The sequence below is a fragment of the Neopsephotus bourkii genome, unplaced genomic scaffold (assembly GCF_033783945.1).
Source record: "Neopsephotus bourkii isolate Nb327-2 ecotype Australia unplaced genomic scaffold, CSIRO-AGI_Nbou_v1 NB_53, whole genome shotgun sequence".
Classification (NCBI taxonomy): Eukaryota; Metazoa; Chordata; class Aves; order Psittaciformes; family Psittacidae; genus Neopsephotus; species Neopsephotus bourkii.
In genome coordinates, this window is record NW_026900570.1 from 5,401,892 (window position 1) to 5,420,505 (window position 18,614).

Genomic DNA, 18,614 nt, shown 5'->3' on the forward strand with positions numbered 1-18,614 from the left:
GAACAAGGGGCTCCTGGACAAACTCAAATACAAAAATGGAAGCAAGGAGAGGTTGCTTTGGAGGAATACTGAGAAATTATCTGAGCCACCCAGAATCAGGTTAGGAAAGAAGAAGCTCTGACAGAATTAAATCTGGCCAGGGACATCAGAGGCAACAAGTAAAGCTTTTGTAGGTATGTCAGTGGTAAAAGGAAGAGTAGTGAAAATGTGGGCCCTCTCTGGAAGGAAACAGGAGACGTGGTTACCTGAGATATGGAGAAGGCTGAGGTACTTTTTTGCCTTGGGCTTCACTTGCAAGTGCTCCTCCCACACTGCCCAAGTTGCAGAAGGCAAAGGCAGGCACTGGGAGAATGAAGAACTGTAGGAAAAGATGAGGTTCAAGAACATCTAAGGAGCATGAAGGTGCACAAGCCCATGCGACCTAATGAGATGCATCTGTGAGTTTAGATTGGATATTAGGAAGAAATTCTTCACTATGAAGATGGTGAGGCACTGGGCACCGGTTGCCCAGAGGAGTTGTGGATGCCCCATTCCCGTTAGTGTTCAAGGCCAGGCTGGATGGGGCTTTGAGCAACATAATCTAGTGGAAGGTGTCCCTGCCTGTGGCAGGGACTGGAACTGGGTGATCTTTAAGATCCCTTCCAACCCAAACTATTCTATGTTTCTGTGGTTCTGTTTTTCACTTGTGGACCATATCTGCCATATTGTGACAGGAAATATCGCTACCTTCACACTAGAGGTGTCCTGCTGGTGCCCTGTGTGGAGATACAGGCATTAGAGAAGCTGTTAGTTACTGGGAAGGTAAAAAGTGACTGATGGGACAGTTTGGTTGGAAGTGGAAAAACAGTTCCACTGTGTCCAGAAGCTATAGCCAGACGTAACAGATGCCATTATTCCAGGAAGGATGTGGTTCCTCCCTGCAGACACAGCCCATATTAGGGAAATTGGGAGGAGAGTGGGACCAGTCTATTTGCAGCATCAGAAGATCTGCAATGTCATTGTAGGAAGGGGTGGGAATGTGCTAATGGGAAAAGAAACAGGTGTAAAGGGAAATAGTCTGTGAAGCATTAATCTGAGCAGAAATGCTTATGTTATTGTACCTGTGTTCCTGTCAAGTGGTGAGAGCCATGTTTTAGGACAATTGCAGCGTGTCATTGAGACGCTAGGAGAGAAAGAAATTGGATCCGTATTAAGAACAGCTATGTGTCCCTGCTGCTGCTTCTCAGATGTGTACTTGTATTGTTGAATTTAAAAGCTCCCAATGGTATTTCTGCATATAAATATGAAACAGAAAACAAATACAAAACTGATTGTTACAAAATTTTAAATAGAAGGGTTATCCAAGTAACTAAATTATGGTTTGTATTCTCAAGCCAGACAATTATAGCATGAAAATCATAGCAGTAACAGCTGCAAATCTTTGTGAGCACTGTGATCATACTGTGATTGTTCATACCCTCTATTTTTAATTTATAGCGGATAGTGAACAAGCTGATATAGCAAGGATGCTTTACAAAGACACATGTCATGAAGTAAGTAATACCAAGATGTAGACAAAATACTTTTCATTTCAGAACCTAAGAAAATTATTATTCATATTGCAAAAGTTAAAATGCTCTGAAGTTTGTTATAAATTCTCCCTTAACTTTCTAACAGCTCATTCAGTACTACTCCTTTTTTTTTTCCAATTAGACTATCATATGGAATATACCAGTAATCAAATCTTAGATTTGAAAATAATCTAGTAATATATAGTTGTGTTAGAAATAATTGTACTTGCTAATATGAATTGAACCTGAGGTGAGATTCCTACCAAATTCTGTTATTGGCATTGAAACATTTCTCATCATTCAGAGGAGACCAAAAAATAAAGCTGGGGAGCTATCTCACTTTCTCCATTTCTAGAGTTAAATTACTTCTTTCAGAATGTACTTTAAATATTTGATGAATTTAAAGAACTATTGTTTGCGTTTTAGATATAATAAGTCATTAAGACATGAATTGGTCTCCTCCCACTGCATTATTTCTCTGAAACATGAATAACATTTCTGCAGCTTGCCTTTCACCCAGCTCACCTCAGTTTCACACCTCTAGTTTGTACAGACAGAAGTAGCTCCACTAAATCAGCAAGCAGGGCTGAAAAATTCTACTACATAAGAGAGAGGGATACTACTGAAGTTGCATAAAAAGGATTTTTTGGGGCTTACTTACCTTCTTTTTGTTTTTCAGCTGGATGAACTGCAGCTTTGCAAGAACTGTTTCTATTTATCAAATGCGCGACCTGACAATTGGTTCTGCTATCCTTGTGTATGTTGCTGACACAGATTTTGATTTGTTTGCTTTTTGGTGTAAAAGTTTGTAGTTTTGGTATCATTAATGCATTGAATATTCCATTTAAGTAGGCTTGTTTCAAAAGCATGGTTAAGAGTCTGTAAGCCTAGATATTTTACACAAGTGAAATGTTGATTGAACTTCAAAGCCGTAACAGTATAGGTTATGAAACTTGGTTATCAGCCAGTTACAGCAGTTTCACAAGAAAATAAGGAGCTGTCAGAAATAAAACTTTACTCCTGGATGAAGCTATTAAGACAAGTTTAATTTGGGGGCTGCTTAAGATCTCTGTTTTCAATAGACAATTACACCCTTTTCAGACTGTATTTTTTTTACTTTGATCCAAGTAATACATCTAACAGGGAAATACGCACCGTAAGAAAATAAAAATGAAAATAACACTAGACATAAACAAAAACCATATTCTTACAATACTGGCATAGTATTATAGCAAAATATTTGTGGGAGATATCAATATAATACTTCATATACAATAATAAATACAACATTTTTTCCAGATACCTAATCATGAGCTGGTTTGGGCCAAAATGAAAGGCTTTGGGTTTTGGCCAGCCAAAGTCATGCAAAAAGAGGACAATCAAGTTGATGTTCGCTTTTTTGGCCATCACCACCAAAGGTAATTTATTAATTCCATGTGCTGCTTTTTACAAACAATACTGAAAAGAATTTATCTCATCTATCATGTAGTAAGTCCTGGCTCTGCTAGTTGCCAACATTAGAAAGACTGAATACTTTGCCATAATTGTTTCAGAAAATCTAAAGCTCAGTCTAACACATCTGAAGTTGCCAAATGGCTCTGAGATTCTCTTTCCAGATTTGCCATAGGGATGTTACTTAATGCCATTTTAATTAAAGCAAGCAAGTGAACTTCAACTGCTTCATCAAATCAGTAGCAGCCTGCTAATCCAGGCCAAGACGAAAATTGGACAGAAATGTACTCTTACCTCCAGCAGTATTGACTCTCTTCTCTTTTCTCTTCTGAGCAGGCACATTGCAATTTTGTGTTTTAGTAATACAATATACATCACAAATCTTTCTGTCTCATTTCTAGAACAGAGCTCCCACTGTGAGCCAGTTTGCAGTTTCAGAGAGTAACTCTTTACACTGCAAACTTAACTCTTAGCTCAGCTTTTACTTCCATCTCCTGTTGTTTGTTCAGCAGCTGGGTAAGGTTATAGTAGCGTTACTAGAGTGGATCTACTTTTTTTTTTTTTCCTGTTTGATCTATATGCCTGTGATGTGAGGAGAGGAGACATTTGTAATTCATGGCTGTTGGGAAGGTAGTGTATTTTGGTGCATCCCACAAAGGCCCAGGCAGTTCAGTAACAGAGTTCTATGAGGTTGTTTATTTAAATTGTTTTTAGTGTAGCTTGCACAATGTGTGACATGTTTCCATTTGTTATATGAACTACCACAATTTTCTAATAGCATTAAGTGGATAAAGGATCTTTCTTTGTGTCTCAATCACAGAATGATTTACGTTGAATCTGTTTCCAAATACAGCTTATCTCAGTAGTTTTGGCATTAAGTTCACACAGCTTCAGACTGTTTAGCAAAGTACCATGCATTTGTGGGATGAGGTGCTTGTAACTTCTTTTAACATGTGCTGATAGAAAAGGCAAAATGCATTTTACTGGGGTGCCATTAATTAGTTACTGTGCTGGACTTGAAAGAAAGGCCCTGTTCCTGGTTGGTGTAATTTAGCATTGTTTCTTTGACTTCACTGATATTTAAATTGCAAGAATTGAGAATATGTCCACAGACATTTAATTTGTTGAGTATTTACTCTGTTATATAGATATACATGGCAGTGACTCTTTTATGTCCAGTGACTCTTTTATGTCTTTTATAACCTTTCAAAATGTCAAGAGCTGTCCATCTAATTCTGTGTGAAGTCTCTGAAAATATTTAAGAGGACAAAGTACCTTTGGAACCAAGTCACTGACGGAAATTCTTTCACAAAGAGCAGGAGTCCCCACATGTGTTCAATCTTGATAGACAGGGGCCCAAACTACAAAATATCTCTATTCAAGGTGATAATTTGATACATTCCTTGACAGTTTTAGAAAAGAGGTCAAGGGCTAAATTCTGTTAGCATATGAACAGTCAGTAAAGATGTTTCTGTCTGACTCAGAGCATTTAGCAAGAGAGCAGGTAGGAGATATGACAGCTGTTGGTGCTGGGGGCAGTTTATGGCTCACCAAAAATGAAAGAGACTTTCATCCGTAGCACCCACAGCAAACAAATGCTTATAATAACACAGTGCAGTTCTTTTTTTTCTTTTTTTTTTTTTTTGTCATTCATATTGAATATACAAAAAAATCTGGGTAAAAAGGAATTGTCAGTGATTGGCCACTGTGAAAAACTGCTTCTGAAGTAATTTTCTCATGTCACCTGTATGTAATGTTTCCAAACCTGTCTGTACTGTGTATTCAAAAGGGCCTGGATTCCCTCTGAAAACATCCAAGACATCACAGTTAACATCCATCGGCTGCACGTGAAACGCAGTATGGGGTGGAAGAAGGCCTGTGATGAGCTGGAGCTGCACCAGCGTTTCCTTCGTGAGGGGAGATTCTGGAAATCAAAGAATGAGGATAAAGGGGAAGAGGAGGCAGAGTCAAGTATCTCTTCCACCAGCAATGAGCAGGTGAGTGCTGTCACAGTATTAGCAATCAGGGCAATTTATTAAAGGGTACAAAGATGACATGGTTTTGACTAATATTCTGTTAAATTAGTGTTGTACTCTGTCTTTCAGTGGTGACAGGAAGAGGATTCAAAGGATAATTTTCCTTTTATTTTGTAGCTTGGTAATAACAAGAATGCAGAGTTTTCCTCTTTTCTTGGTTTCTTGGATGACCTCTGGGAAATTTCAAAATGTTTATAACCTACAGCACCTTGATAAGACAAACCAAGATTTCTAAAGTTAAATAGGAATGTTCAAGTTAAATGTCATGGATATCAGATAGACTGCAACGCTGCCTTCTTGGACTTCCAGCAAGGGACAGTGCTGTAGCTGTTCAGCCTTTTCACAGCTGGACTGTGTGCACTTTGGACTGTTACAGATCCCTGAGTAACACCAACCATGACATTTTCAGCAAGTCTAGCTAAAGTTAGGTGCAAACGGTAATGTTCGAGAAGCAACTGGTGAAGTCATTACAAATAATTCTGCAAAATGAGAAAAAAAAATACTGCTTTAACAATGGTGAAAAGCAAAAAGGGCCAAGATACAAAACTTTGCACTAACATATGGAAATTCCCTTACCACAGCTGAACCTTGCTAGTCATTCATTGTCCAAGAGGGTGTTATATATTCGCTATTACTGACTTGGCAGTAAGATTTTCATAGCTTGCAGGATGTTTCTCTGTATTCTTGGCAGTCTTTTCCCTGGCAGCATCTTCTTCCCTCATTTAAAACAACTATACTCTCTCTAAGCCTGTATATAAAAAGTCAGCTTGTTTTGACCCACTTCCTCTGCCCTTTTGTCAAACAGGTCTATCATCAATTTGTAGCTAAAAACTTAAAGCTCATAAAACTGGATGTTGTGTTAAGGGAATGCTCCTTATCAAAGTGGGTTTAGATTTCTTTAGCCTGATTTGCTTATTTACCCGTTGTAACCCCTTTATTTAATGTGATGTATGCTGTCATGCAACAGTGTATGATGAAACAGGAAAATGGTTGCAAATAATATTTATGAAAGGTAACAGTGGCATTTTCCCAGTTTTTCAGAAGTTTCAGTCATAGGGTTTGGAGTGTCCATTTGCATATTTTCTGCTCCACCCCAGCTGTTCATCCTGCACTTGGTTAATGCTTATATCCATTTCACTGGTTTCTCAGATACAGAAACGTAAGAGTACCCATCAAAATCAGTGCTCTGTAGTAATCAGTAATACCCTGTTCTAACACTACCTAGTACTGGATACTTCAAAGACAGGAATAAGAACTTTCCTGTAACACATTGTAAGATAATATACCACCCACTTAGATCTCACCTTTGTTTCTTTTGCTGGAGATTGGCTTTTATTCTTAAGCCTGAAGTTTCATACCCCTCCAAACATACAGTTACAATCAATTATAGCAAGTCTGGATAATCATACCATCCTTACGTACTTACATCCTCTTTATAATTACTGCTGGTTTCTGGCTTCCAATAAGATCTGCTGCCTAATTATGGTCACTGATATGAGAACATTCCAGAAACATGTGTTTGAACTGGTATGTGAAATTAAGAAAAGAATGATTAAGTGCGTTTTAGCAAATAGATACTGAATGTTAGAACTTGTTCATTAATTTTGTTCCTTTACGCAATCGTAGTCATCAGTGCTAACGTGGAAAGTTTATTGTGTGTACTTCTCATTTAAGAACAGTATTCAACTTTCTATTTCCTAAATAAAATAATTGCAAATAGTCACAAAAAAAGGTAAAAATGTACATCAGTTTTGTTACAATGAACTTATATGAACTGTTTTTCTGACTGATTCAATGTGCTTTTATTAATGTTCATAGCTGAAGGTTACTCAGGAACCAAGAGCAAAGAAAGGACGACGTAACCAGAGTATGGAACTCAAGAAAGAAGTAAGTAACCTCAATTACCATCTTTGTAGTGATATCACAGTACAAAAAGTCTGAAATTTTCACAGGCACTCCTTCAAGTTCTGTCACCTTTTACTGATTTTACAGTGTTAATCTTGAAAGATCCAGCCCCATAGCTTGGTCCTCCTTGCTAACAAACATAATTGCACCTCCCACATGCAAACCACTGGTGTCATCATGGTAATATTCTGTATCATGAATAAATTAAGTCAGCTTACAACATGTTTTTTTAATGGCAAATTCAGACTGGTTATTAAGTCTATAAACAGCAGAAAATCAAAAGTATTTTGCACATTCACGTATATTATGTTTATAAAATGTCCTATCCATCTTTGTCCGTGGAATTTCCTTCCTTGTTTATCCAGCTTGCACACTGAATGATCATGTAACCAAGGGACTGTGTTATTATGCTTGTACACAAGGGGGCAGTTACTGAGACTGCCATAAATCTCTTATTTCCTGAGTTTTGAGTACTTTTTCCTGGCCTTGTTTCTGCTGCATTTTGGACACTTACGAGAAAGTTGAACGTACATGCAGGCCTCAGAAGAGAACTTAGGACTCCATTATAGAGGACGGTTCAGGTATTTTATCACCACAGTTATGTGGGATGGCCCTGGTTCCTGAAATACAGACATTGCCACTCCTAATACCTGAGCACCTGTCTCCCATTGTATATGATACTGCAGGAGGCACCTTCATTGATGGAGGCAGTGACACACAGGTTGTGCTCTCTGGGGCACAAACTGTATTTTGAGTGCAAGATAGGGAGATTACAGTTTAGGATGTCTTGTCATTTTTATTGTATTTTCTGTCAAGCAGATACTGTAATTTGCTTTGTAAATTTATGTCTTAACATTTGCCTTCTTAGCTCTGCTTATGTTTGATCAGTGATCCAGAAGTCAATCACAGTGACCTATTAAAAACTAATTGGTTGCAAAAGGCACAGTCAGCCTTTTGGTTGGTGTGAGCAGTGCCCCATCACACAGCCAGGCACAGAGTCCAGTTCTGAGCAAGACTGGTGTACAGGGACTGTGGGCTTATTCTGAACACTGTTGAATGAGCTTTAAAAAAATCTAAGTTAAAAAAATCCAAATAATGTTCATCTGTGTCTTCAGACATTTCGAATGTCAGTAAGACTTTGCAGGGATATTACTTCTATCTGTTCTAAAGATCAGGAGCAATTGGTGTGACAGTGTAATAACATAGGCAGCTAAATTCAGTACAGTACATTACTGTAACTATGACTTCTTTCTTGATAATTGTGTAATTGCAGAAAGCTTCTGTGGTCATACAAGTCTAGTTCTGTACTATTGGAAGCAAGACTTGGATGCTCATTACCCTTTCATCTTCAAAGCACCTTTGAAGTACTAATCAGTCTTTGCAGCAGTTCTGTGAAATCAATGGAATATTACAGACTCCAGTGAAGCCTCTGTTGGGCCAGAGTAAGCCCAGAGTTTGCGAAAACAATTCAGGCACCTTGACCACACAGCTACCGTCTCTTCAGGCAGGATGGTACAGGGGGAAGTCTATAGCAAAACTTTAGTCATCCCAAGGGATCTGCTGTGATTCAACGTAGCCTCTGATGTTTGTCATGCTTTTGGGGAAGTGAGGCTGGTGAGTGTGGCATACTGATGGGCCATACATGTGCTTCCTTCTGGAGGAAAGCCTGACCAAAATACTTACCGACTGCCATGCTGTTTTTCCCCAGGGATCCCATATCCCATTAGCACTAAAGGTCTTCAACAGACACCTTTCACATTAGTTGCACTGGCATTAGTCCTGCAACATTTTTTTCTCCTGGGAGAACTGAAAGTTAACTTGTTCTACTTTGATATCTGGATTTACAAGTTTGTTCTTTCTCTGTAGGAGCCAGAACCTGAAACTGAAGCAGTAAGTTCAAGCCAGGAAATTCCCACAATGCCTCAGCCCATTGAAAAAGTTTCAGTCTCAACTCAGACCAAGAAGTTAAGTGCCTCTTCTCCAAAAATGCTGCATCGGAGCACCCAGACCAGTAATGATGGAGTGTGTCAGAACATGTGCCATGACAAATACACCAAAATCTTTAATGATTTCAAGGACAGGATGAAAGCTGATCACAAAAGAGAAACTGAGAGAGTTGTGCGAGAGGCAGTAGAAAAGGTAACACTTGTCAAACACCACCTACACTCTGGTTTGAGGAGAGGAGGAGTGTCGATTTTTTTCACATTCTCCTCTATTTTTGTAACATCTACCCTTAAGAAAATGAATAAAAAACCTTTCCCAAAGAGACCACATAAAAACAATCTTCATTATTGCTTTTTAGACCATTTCAATACCAACAGATCTTAGTTTAAGCAGAAAACAGCTTTTTTTTGAGTCCAGTGAAATCAGATCCAAAAATGAAATGAATTGTTCATTCACGAGTATCCATTTCCAAAGCCTCTGTCTCCATTGTCAGCTGTGTTTGTACACAGTGGCATTGTTTAAATGCTACTCATAAACAGTTCTTCTTTCATCAGTCTTCTGACTTAAATAGATTTGCTGAAATTTGTTTGACTTTTTGTATTTAATGATAACCTGTTCAAAATTCAGTATTGAAGCCTGACCTGGTCGTGTTTAGCTGGAGAGAACAGGACAATTTAGAGTATGATTTGTCTCACCTCTCTCTTAAGTGCATGTCTTAATGCAAGATGAATTTCCTTCTGGGTGAAGGGCTGTGGAATGAACCTAGGGAGTTCAACTGTTGATCCTTTAGGATTAAGACACCAAAGTTTTAGGTAACTGAGCAAGGGCAAAGGAATCCCATCAACAATGAATCCTAAAAGGTACCTCTTACTGAACTCAGGGATGTTCTATTTTTGTATTTCCATTGTGCCCTTGCTGTAGATTTATATGTAGTTGTAGATTTGGAAAAGACAAAATCTGTGTCTAAGATAAATTCATAGATTTGTAGACTGAATGTTGACAAAACATACATGGGAGCTGTTAAGCTGTTTCTGTAGTTGCCTAGCAGAACAGAAATAAAGTGACATTTTAATTTTGAATGTTTCTGAATAGGAGAAATCTCTAATTATTTGACCTCCAGCTACATCAGTAAGAGAGGTTTAAAGAGTAGAGGTTTAAAGAAGATACTTCTATTCCAATAGCTGTCCACTGACTTGTTTTCCTGGCTTTGGTATGGCAGCTGCGTACAGAGATGGAAGAAGAGAAAAGGCAGGCTGTAAATAAAGCTGTGGCCAACGCACAAGGAGAGATGGACAGAAAATGTAAGCAGGTAAAGGAGAAGTGCAAAGAAGAATTTTTAGAAGAAATTAAGAAGCTAGCAGGCCAGCACAAGCAACTGATTTCCCAGACCAAGAAGAAGCAGTGGGTAAGCATTAAAAATTTATTACAAGAGAGTAAGTGGAAAAGTATAATGCATAGTGCAGGGCAATTGAATTTGATTTTTTCCTTACTTTTAACTACACCACTCTTTCACTGGTCTTTCAGCATTAAGGTTTTCTCCTTCATATTACTGCTTTCAAATTTTCTTAACCTCCAAGTTTCGATTCAAAGTTCGGATTGCTTTCCATCTTAATTATGTGGTGTTAACAGCACCATATTCGTGAGTCCAGTCACATGTTAGTATCAAAACACTTTTTTCTCCATGTGATACATGTTTTACTCCATACGAGATGTTCTACATTATTTTGACATTCCTTTGATCTCAAGGCCCCAGAGGACACAGTATCTGGCTGCATCAATTTGGATTCCCCAGCTAATAATGCTGGTAGTGATATCCTTTTGGCTTTTTCCTCTTTTAGATTTTTCTGCAGCTGTTTTATGTTCTTCTGTATATAGGACATGACTTTCTGAAGTATATTCCTCTTGTTCAGTCCTTAAGCCCAAATCTGCCGCATTGCCTACAAAAAACGTATGCCCTTTAGAGAAGTGAAAACAGACATCTGGCTTACTTATTCTATTTCATGCTGCAAATTTTTCCCTAGTTGTCTTTGTTATTCTGGTTTTCTGTGTTCTTCTCAGCCTAGAAGCGTCTTCTCTTGCACGGTTATACAGCATCTATTCAACTGGAAGCAGTGTAAACACTGTGCTGCTAGTCTTTGAGTACAGTTCGAAACCGTTATGCTGAGAAGCAGTGAGCCTGGCACACAATACAAACTTTGCTATTTCTTTGTTAATTTTCATAGAACAAGGAGTTAAAAGCCATCGTTCAGCAAATCACAGAGCACTGTAATAAGCTATCTATAACATACAGGAGACTGGGTACGCCTCCTTCTGAGCTTTGATTTTGCCAGATGCAGCTGAGAAGCATGCGGGTGCCTTGCCACAAGGTGGCACGCTGGTCTGAGCAGCGCTGGACACCCGTCCCACTGCCACTGAGCAACGGAACAGCGAGTTCTGGCTCTTCCCTGCAACTCCTGTTTGTTTTCTGCTGTAAAGGGCTCTTTGTTTGTGTTCAGCCTCATTAGTCCTTGTTCCTACAGATTAAATGATGGTCCCTGCAGAGAAAACTGCTCTCTAGAAGAGTGAAAAAAATACTAAGGCGAGACAATTGGTTGCAGACTATCACAGTCATGACTTTTTTGTAAAGAGAAGCACTTCAAGTGCCAGAGCTTCTGGAGGGTCTTCATTTCTGTTCCTAGTAGAGGTTTTGCTGTGAGTGTACAATACTGCAGTGCTTGGGTCTTTGTCAGTTAGAAAATTCCTCCCCATCTACCTCTCTGCAGACCAGAGAAGTTATTTAGGTCTCTGAGTTGATCAAGTTACTGTGTTTAATGCATCACAGCTGCTGGTGTCTTCATGCATGCTTTTGCCTATGGCACTTGAGAAGGAAATTGAATTGCCTTTTCCCACTGTAGAACAATGTCAAAGTAGCTCTATTCTGTCAAAAGTTAGAGTGCACATATGAACTGCTGTGACCATTCAGCTGACATGCAGTAGCTCAATCATAGTAACTTGATTGTAAGCCTGGACACTAAGCAATAACTACTTCTTGGTGTTTTCGAAGGCAGAATTTTTTAGAGCCTTGAAACTTACTTTCATTTACTTCAGTGTGCCTATACCATATCCCATAGCTTAATCACAAAGTGCCCTGGTACCACATCACTATATCTTATAATCATCTGCATAAACCCTTTTTCTGAGCAAGATGATTAAAGATACAAAGAGTATTTGACAGTCTTGCCCATTTCTGTGACCCCAAAACTATCTGTCCATCACCATCTTAAATGAAGGTGTCATACAGGCAGCTAATTTGCATGTGGTAGTAGGGAGAGTAAGGATAAACACCTTTGCATTCAAGCTGATGGATCTGTCTGCCAACACACAGCCTCAGGCAGCTGGAGTTGGTCCAATTACAGAACTCCCCAGTGGTTTTTGTCTTCAGTGATATTAATGACTGTCCCTGGTGTGTAGTACTGCACTTGTATGCTGCTATTATGATACCTCCTTACCAAAATCTCGTGTAATTAACACACATTCTGAATGAGTTTTGGTGGCTTTGCTTTTGAATTAGAAGCAGAGACCTCTGGCTTTGCATAATGCAAATGTCTACGTTTGGGAATACAGCTGCTGTTATTCACGCTATAGTTGTCTTTTTCTCATGTCTAAAAAAAATCCAGTCGGGATCAAGGGATCTTTTTGTCGGCGGTGCATGGGCACATGAGAAGATGCACTCCCAGTTCTCAGGATCCTAACACATAGTTATAGAACAATATTTTCTGTTGCTCTAACTCGTCACAGTTGGCTTCACCCAATTTAATTTTTATACCTCCTGAAGATCTGGATTTACCTCAAGTAAATAGCAGTCAAAGGGAAGAAATGTAAAGACAGTTTGATGACCTCCAGAATACAGGCTAGAGTGCTGGTGTTAACAACGTTTCCTTTTTAATTTCTCCCAGTTCTTTTATTTGCATATAATCCTCATTTAAATTGGCACATAAATCATTTTTATAGACAATTTTTAACTTCTCTTTCAATTATATTTACATTTTTCTAAGTTGCAGCAGGTTGATTTTAAGTGAATGAGCATGGTCTGTGATGTGTACTGTCTGAAACAAAACCCCAGTTGATTGGTAACATTTAGAAAGAGGAAAATACAAAGGAAAGAAGAGGCCTCAGGCCAGCTGGCATTTTGCCTTTTCTGCCACATGTGCTGGTACCAGCTTAGATGACACTGTTTTCCTTTTTCAAGTGGAGATTTACATCCCACACTTGTGGCCAACATATGTAAAGGGAAGTGCAGGACCCACACGTCAGTTGTCCTCTCCTGTCTTGGCTTTTTTTGATCTCTCCAAGCAAGCAGATGTGAAGCTGGTCTCTGGGCTGAGGCCCATGTTGTATGTAATAGAGAGACAGCTGTTCCCTGCACCTTTCCAGCGGATGATTCTAATGGTTCCCACAGGCTTATGAGCAGCCAGCAACATGAAAAACCAGGAGAACAGCTCTCGAGAGGACACTTGTTTGCAGTCATTTCTACAAATAAACTTCCCTGGAGCTGAGTTATGAAAGGAAAATGGAGAGGTTCCTTTCTCATGCAGCCAGGGCAATCCCTTTATTGCTGATGTAAATAAATAGTTATCAGTTTAGCCAATGTAAATGTCAGCTTTCTTGGATCTGACTTTTAGTAGTGTGTAGGCTTGTGTGCTTTTGTTTTCTTTTAAGGCAGTTGGGTTTGTTTTCTTTGTAAGTGCCTGTTTTATTAACAATGTTGTAGCTAGGGCATAAAAAGTAAATTGTGTGTTATTCTGTGGTTTGATAGCAGCCTGCACAGACTGATATCCCTCCCTCTGTTCCCTGTCACGCAATAAGCATTTCAGACTGGATTCATAAACATGCGCTCGGATTTTGAGCAGACTGAATTGAGAAAGACAAATCTGAGATCATTAGAATCTGGCTCTCAAGGTTAGTTCCTTCAGCAGCAATGCCACCCTACTTTGCAGGATTTTGTCAGAATGATAGTTAATGCTTTTACAAAACTCCCTTAAAATTTATAAACCCACCTGGAGACATGGCACATCGCCCGTCTGAGTGCCATACCTTGTGATTGACTACCCATAGTGTTGACCACCATGTTGATCCCCTTTTTTCAGTTCCTCAGAGGCCACGGGGGTTATTTTCCAAGTAGCATCTTCAGCTACCAGGAAACTGAGGGTGTTCCGTGTGTGACAGGGTAGAAATCCTCTTTGCTGCAGCACTCCCCAAAAACAAGTATTTCTGTGGCAGTGCAGCATCTCTTTCTTTCAGGAGTTTCATGCCTTCCTGGCAGGCATGACATGGAGCAAGAGCCAGTGTAGCCATCCTGTGTACAGCAAGTCTTCTCTGGTTTCTGGAAGACTCGAAGGAAAAGGCACCTTCTTAGTAGCACTGATGCATGCAGCACAGGGTCGGGTTATTTTTTCCACGAGGTTGCAGCGCTTTCTGCTGGTCAGCAAACCCCAGTGACAGTGGCCTCCTTGCAGATTTGCCCTAAATGGGCTATAACAAACCACTTGGTAACAAATTAATCTTTTCTGCAGTGATGTTGGTATTGTGACTTTGGAGATTTTCCTAGCCCGAAACCATCCTACCCAGAAACCTCTGGACACGTCACGCTTGTAAAGAAACTTCAGAGATGCTGATTTTCAAGCTTGCGCAGAAGCTGTTCACGCCAGAAGTGTCTGCTGATTTATCGTAGCTTTTAAGACATAGATCAGGGTGCTCTTATACAAATGCAGGGTAAAAGACACACTATGTGGCTGAAAAATGTCAGTTCACTGCCCTGAGAGATGAGTTTTCTTAAGTGAGCAATGATTTCTTCTCAAAAGCAAGATTCCAGACTCTGGAAGATAGGAAAGCATTGTGCAGATTTGCTAAAGAGTGCTGCTTTAGTCAGCACATGTGAAAAATGCCCTCCTGCCTCTGGATGCCCCAAGCATAAATAGAAGAGAAGTATTGCTCTGCACATGCTGGTGCATCCACGAGCAGGTGAGAACATCCGTTCCTTGGTAAGGAGGGATCCTACCAGGGTGTTAATCTCATCTCGTTTGTTCTTTCCAGTGCTACAACTGTGAAGAGGAGGCCATGTATCACTGCTGCTGGAACACTTCCTACTGCTCCATCAAGTGTCAGCAGGAGCACTGGCATGCCGAACACAAACGTACCTGCCGCAGAAAAAGATGAAAGAGCTATTCCTCCCCTAGCAAACCACCCCGATGATTGCTATTCTCAGACACAGCGGTTTTTGTTTCCAAGAAGCCAAAATTGTTTAGAATTTGCTTCCCATTTTGCACCAGCCTTTAAACACTTTTCGTAACAGAAATTTTGCACAGTAATTTCAATCTTCTGTTGAACGCTCCTCCAAAAATTTTGTCAGCGAAATGAATTTCACATCTGTGGGAGCTGGTTACTTTAACTAATTTTAAACTAGAGGATTTGTTGCATTTTCGGCAAATTTTAAAACATTTTTAGGTTTTACAGAGATTTTAATCTTTAAACAGAACAGCAGATCTAAAAATAAGAAAATCACGCAAGTTTAAGAAAAGGAACATTTAAAAACTAGATCTGAATGTAAGAAGTATAGAACTGTTTCAGCAAAACGAAGCATACTACCTTGATGTAACATTTATTTCTTAACCTTGTTGAGCTGGTTTTGTTCAGCTTAATTTTACTGTTTAAAGGCATTATCTATTGGTTATACCAGTGGGTACATGATTGAATTTAGGGAACAGGGTTGACACAGCAGGTGCTAGTCCTGCGTATTTTTTCTTAAATATTTCCCAACTGTGTTTTATTTTCATTATTTCTTTTCAATATATAACTTTTATAACAAAATATTAGCTTTGATCTTGTAGTTTAAAATCACAGGGAACTGGGGTAATCTTTTACTGAGCTGGATCTTAGAGAAAAATGAATATTTAAATTTTGAAGTTTGCACATTTCATCTTTGTCCTAACATGAGTGCTTGTAACAAGAATAAGAAAAGCCAAAAAACAACCCAATCCAACAAAAAACCCAACTACCTTTAGTCATCCACGGAATGATGAGGCATACAAATTTGTTTCTTGCGTCCCCCTTCAGCCCCCCAATCCAACGTCATTCGACTGCCTATGATCTGGTGTCGCCTGGTCCATTGTAACTTGATAATAAAAGGAGAAAAAGCACTTAAGTTTCACAGAAGCCGTTATGTTTGTAGTAATGGGTCATTGCCTAATAATGAGCTCCATCACTGTACTCAGAATGAAGAATAATGCATGTTAATTTTCTTGTATTAAAGATGCCGTGATTTGTAAAAAGTCTGTATTTTGCGGAATGTCTGGATTAAGAAGCATTACCAATAGGAATGGATCGATAGTTGAAAAATTATTTTCTTTTTGTTTGTTTTATATATAGATATATGAATTGCATCCATGTTCAGAGACAATTTTTTAAATAGATGTAAAGCTTACTTAAATAGCTTTTCTTTTCAAGTGACTCCACATTTTAGTTCCTCTCAAAGATTGGTCTTAGACTGAGTCATATGCCCATTAATCATCCAGCTATTTTTTGAGAAGTTAGAGGAATAATTTGTAAATATTTATTTAGATCTTTGATATTTATTGAAAGCAATTACATGATGGAACGATGGAAGCTGAAGAATCAGGAGGAAAGCCTTTCAAAAAGTCTTCTCTAGGATTTGTCAGGGTCATTGTAAAGATGAAAATATAACTAAGACTTCTGTGAACTACCACTGAAATCCTGATCTGCTTTATTTAGCAGTGGTGATCTAAGTTAATTGACTAGATGCTGCCAAATAACGCCCCATCTGTTGCAGAAATTAAGTGGTAAGTTGATTGGAAAAAAATAGGAAGTAGATGGTAACTCGTCTTACCATAGCTACATTATTGCCTGATAAATGTGTAATTAACTTTTGTCGCCTCTGTGTTGTGACTGTAAAACACTTCACAACTAAAAAACAATCTTGTTCGATTACTTTACAAGTTCCAAAACTTCGATCCACCCCTATGAAAGCAAGTTATTGTGGAAATATTTTTGGTGTAAAATCATTCCAGAATATGTAATATTTAACTGATAGCTGCATGAAAGTAAGATTCGTGTTACTTTGGCTTTTTTGTCTCTGTTGACACGGTTGCACATTTCCAAGTTACTACAGCGTGAAAACTGTGTGTTTTAAAGAAAAAAAAAACAAAACAAAACAAAAAAAAAAGATTGTGGCCTGGTTTTGTATAAGTTTTAGGTAAAATTACAATTGATTGTTTTAGGAATCATGATTTAAAATTAATTTTTCTGCAAATCATAAAGCTATATTAAAGTGTTGAGCTTAGCCACTATGCACATTGTAATTATTCATTGTGGCTGTCCAGTTTATGATGCATTCTGGCATTTTGTAAGCTGCTCTGACTAGCAATATATAGAGTCATTTAATGTGTTAACATTGGTTAATAAATGTATTTAAAAAAACCCCTCACTGGAAGTTCTGTGTTGATGTTGGCCAGTTGTCCTGGGGTGTGCACGTGTGTCTGCTGTTTTCACTTGTCCCTGCCTAGAAAGACCAGGGCTGTGCATGGGGGAAGCTGTACCTCTGCTCACAGGGACCTTGCGCCTGACTAAGGTGAGTTGCTGGGTCTGTGCAAGGGCTTGAGCACTTAACACAGCTCTTGGCACCAAAAGTCAATCTTTCCAGCCCCTTCAGCGCCAGCAGCCTCTGAGGGTGATGTCCATCCTGTTCTGGTTTTAATGCCAGGTCCTGCGCTCGCAGACTCCCTTCTCCCTGTGCTTCCTCCCAGCAGTGGCCCCACTCTGCCTCCTCTCTGTGTCAGCCACCAGCCATGAGCCTGCGTCTCATATGTTTTGTTAATGAAATAATTATAAGTGAAGGGACTGAGAGGGCTCCCTGAATCCAGCTCCAGCCTGGACAGCAGCGGTGCTTCCCTTAGAAACTGAGAAGCAGTCTGTCTTTCTTGCTTTTTTTCGAATCCAGAGCTTGCTTCCAGTGATAGGCTGGAGGCAGCCAATGGCTCAGGATTCTACTGGTGCTCCCAGGGCATGTCCCACAGCCACCCCCAAGAGAAAGGGACATTTTGGGATGAGCCACAGAGGGCAGGTTGTCCTGGAGCCCCATTGTGACTTCAGGGCTGCAGGAAGGACACTGGGAATTGGCACCCCTGTGGAAATTAAGCATTTCCCGGTGGGAATTAAGACCTGGCAAGGCCTGCAAGTCCCAGGAGAAAAGAAAACCTTTTAAATATTTAAAGATCCCTCAAAAGCTTCTGTTATTATTTTACTCTCCAAACTTTTCTGTTCTTACACGAGTCATAGCATTTCACCTGAGTGCAAGTTTTATTCACTGATCGTGGTGAAGCTCGGTTAAATACAAACAGCCAGCACAGTGTGTGCCTGCATTGCAAATGACTCAGTTATGCTGATTCAAGCTAGCAGCGTGGGATCAGGAAGAAGCATCGTCCCCCTTGAGCTCCCTTTCCCAGGTCTTCTCCCCGTTCCGTAACTGCAGTCAGCCCCCAAGCATGGCTCTGCTCACCAGCAACCCCAGCTCCCCTCCCCTCATGCGGTTGCTGGTTCAGGTGTCACCAATAGGGTCAGTATCAGAAGCAATCAGGTTAAATACTTTGGAAATGCCGCGGCAGCTTCCCACCAACATTGCTTCACATGGTTCCCCTGTGACCTGCTGTGTGTCCCACGCTGGGCCCCGTCACCA

At 39.7% G+C, this 18,614-nt stretch overlaps 1 protein-coding gene across 5 annotated transcripts in view; it reads left to right on the forward strand.

Annotated features, from left to right (window-relative positions):
• ZMYND11 (zinc finger MYND-type containing 11) overlaps positions 1 to 16,731 on the forward strand; it is a 108,838-nt gene extending 92,107 nt beyond the window's left edge. For all 5 annotated transcript variants that reach the window (XM_061349710.1, XM_061349684.1, XM_061349701.1 and 2 more), the window contains 8 exons: positions 1,477 to 1,532; positions 2,230 to 2,307; positions 2,850 to 2,968; positions 4,792 to 4,999; positions 6,857 to 6,925; positions 8,810 to 9,082; positions 10,107 to 10,292; positions 14,960 to 16,731. In XM_061349710.1, coding sequence (XP_061205694.1) covers positions 1,477 to 1,532; positions 2,230 to 2,307; positions 2,850 to 2,968; positions 4,792 to 4,999; positions 6,857 to 6,925; positions 8,810 to 9,082; positions 10,107 to 10,292; positions 14,960 to 15,082 — 1,112 coding nt within the window. In that variant the 3' untranslated portion in view covers positions 15,083 to 16,731. The remainder of the gene's footprint in view (positions 1 to 1,476; positions 1,533 to 2,229; positions 2,308 to 2,849; positions 2,969 to 4,791; positions 5,000 to 6,856; positions 6,926 to 8,809; positions 9,083 to 10,106; positions 10,293 to 14,959) is intronic.
• The last annotated feature ends 1,883 nt before the right edge of the window (positions 16,732 to 18,614 follow it).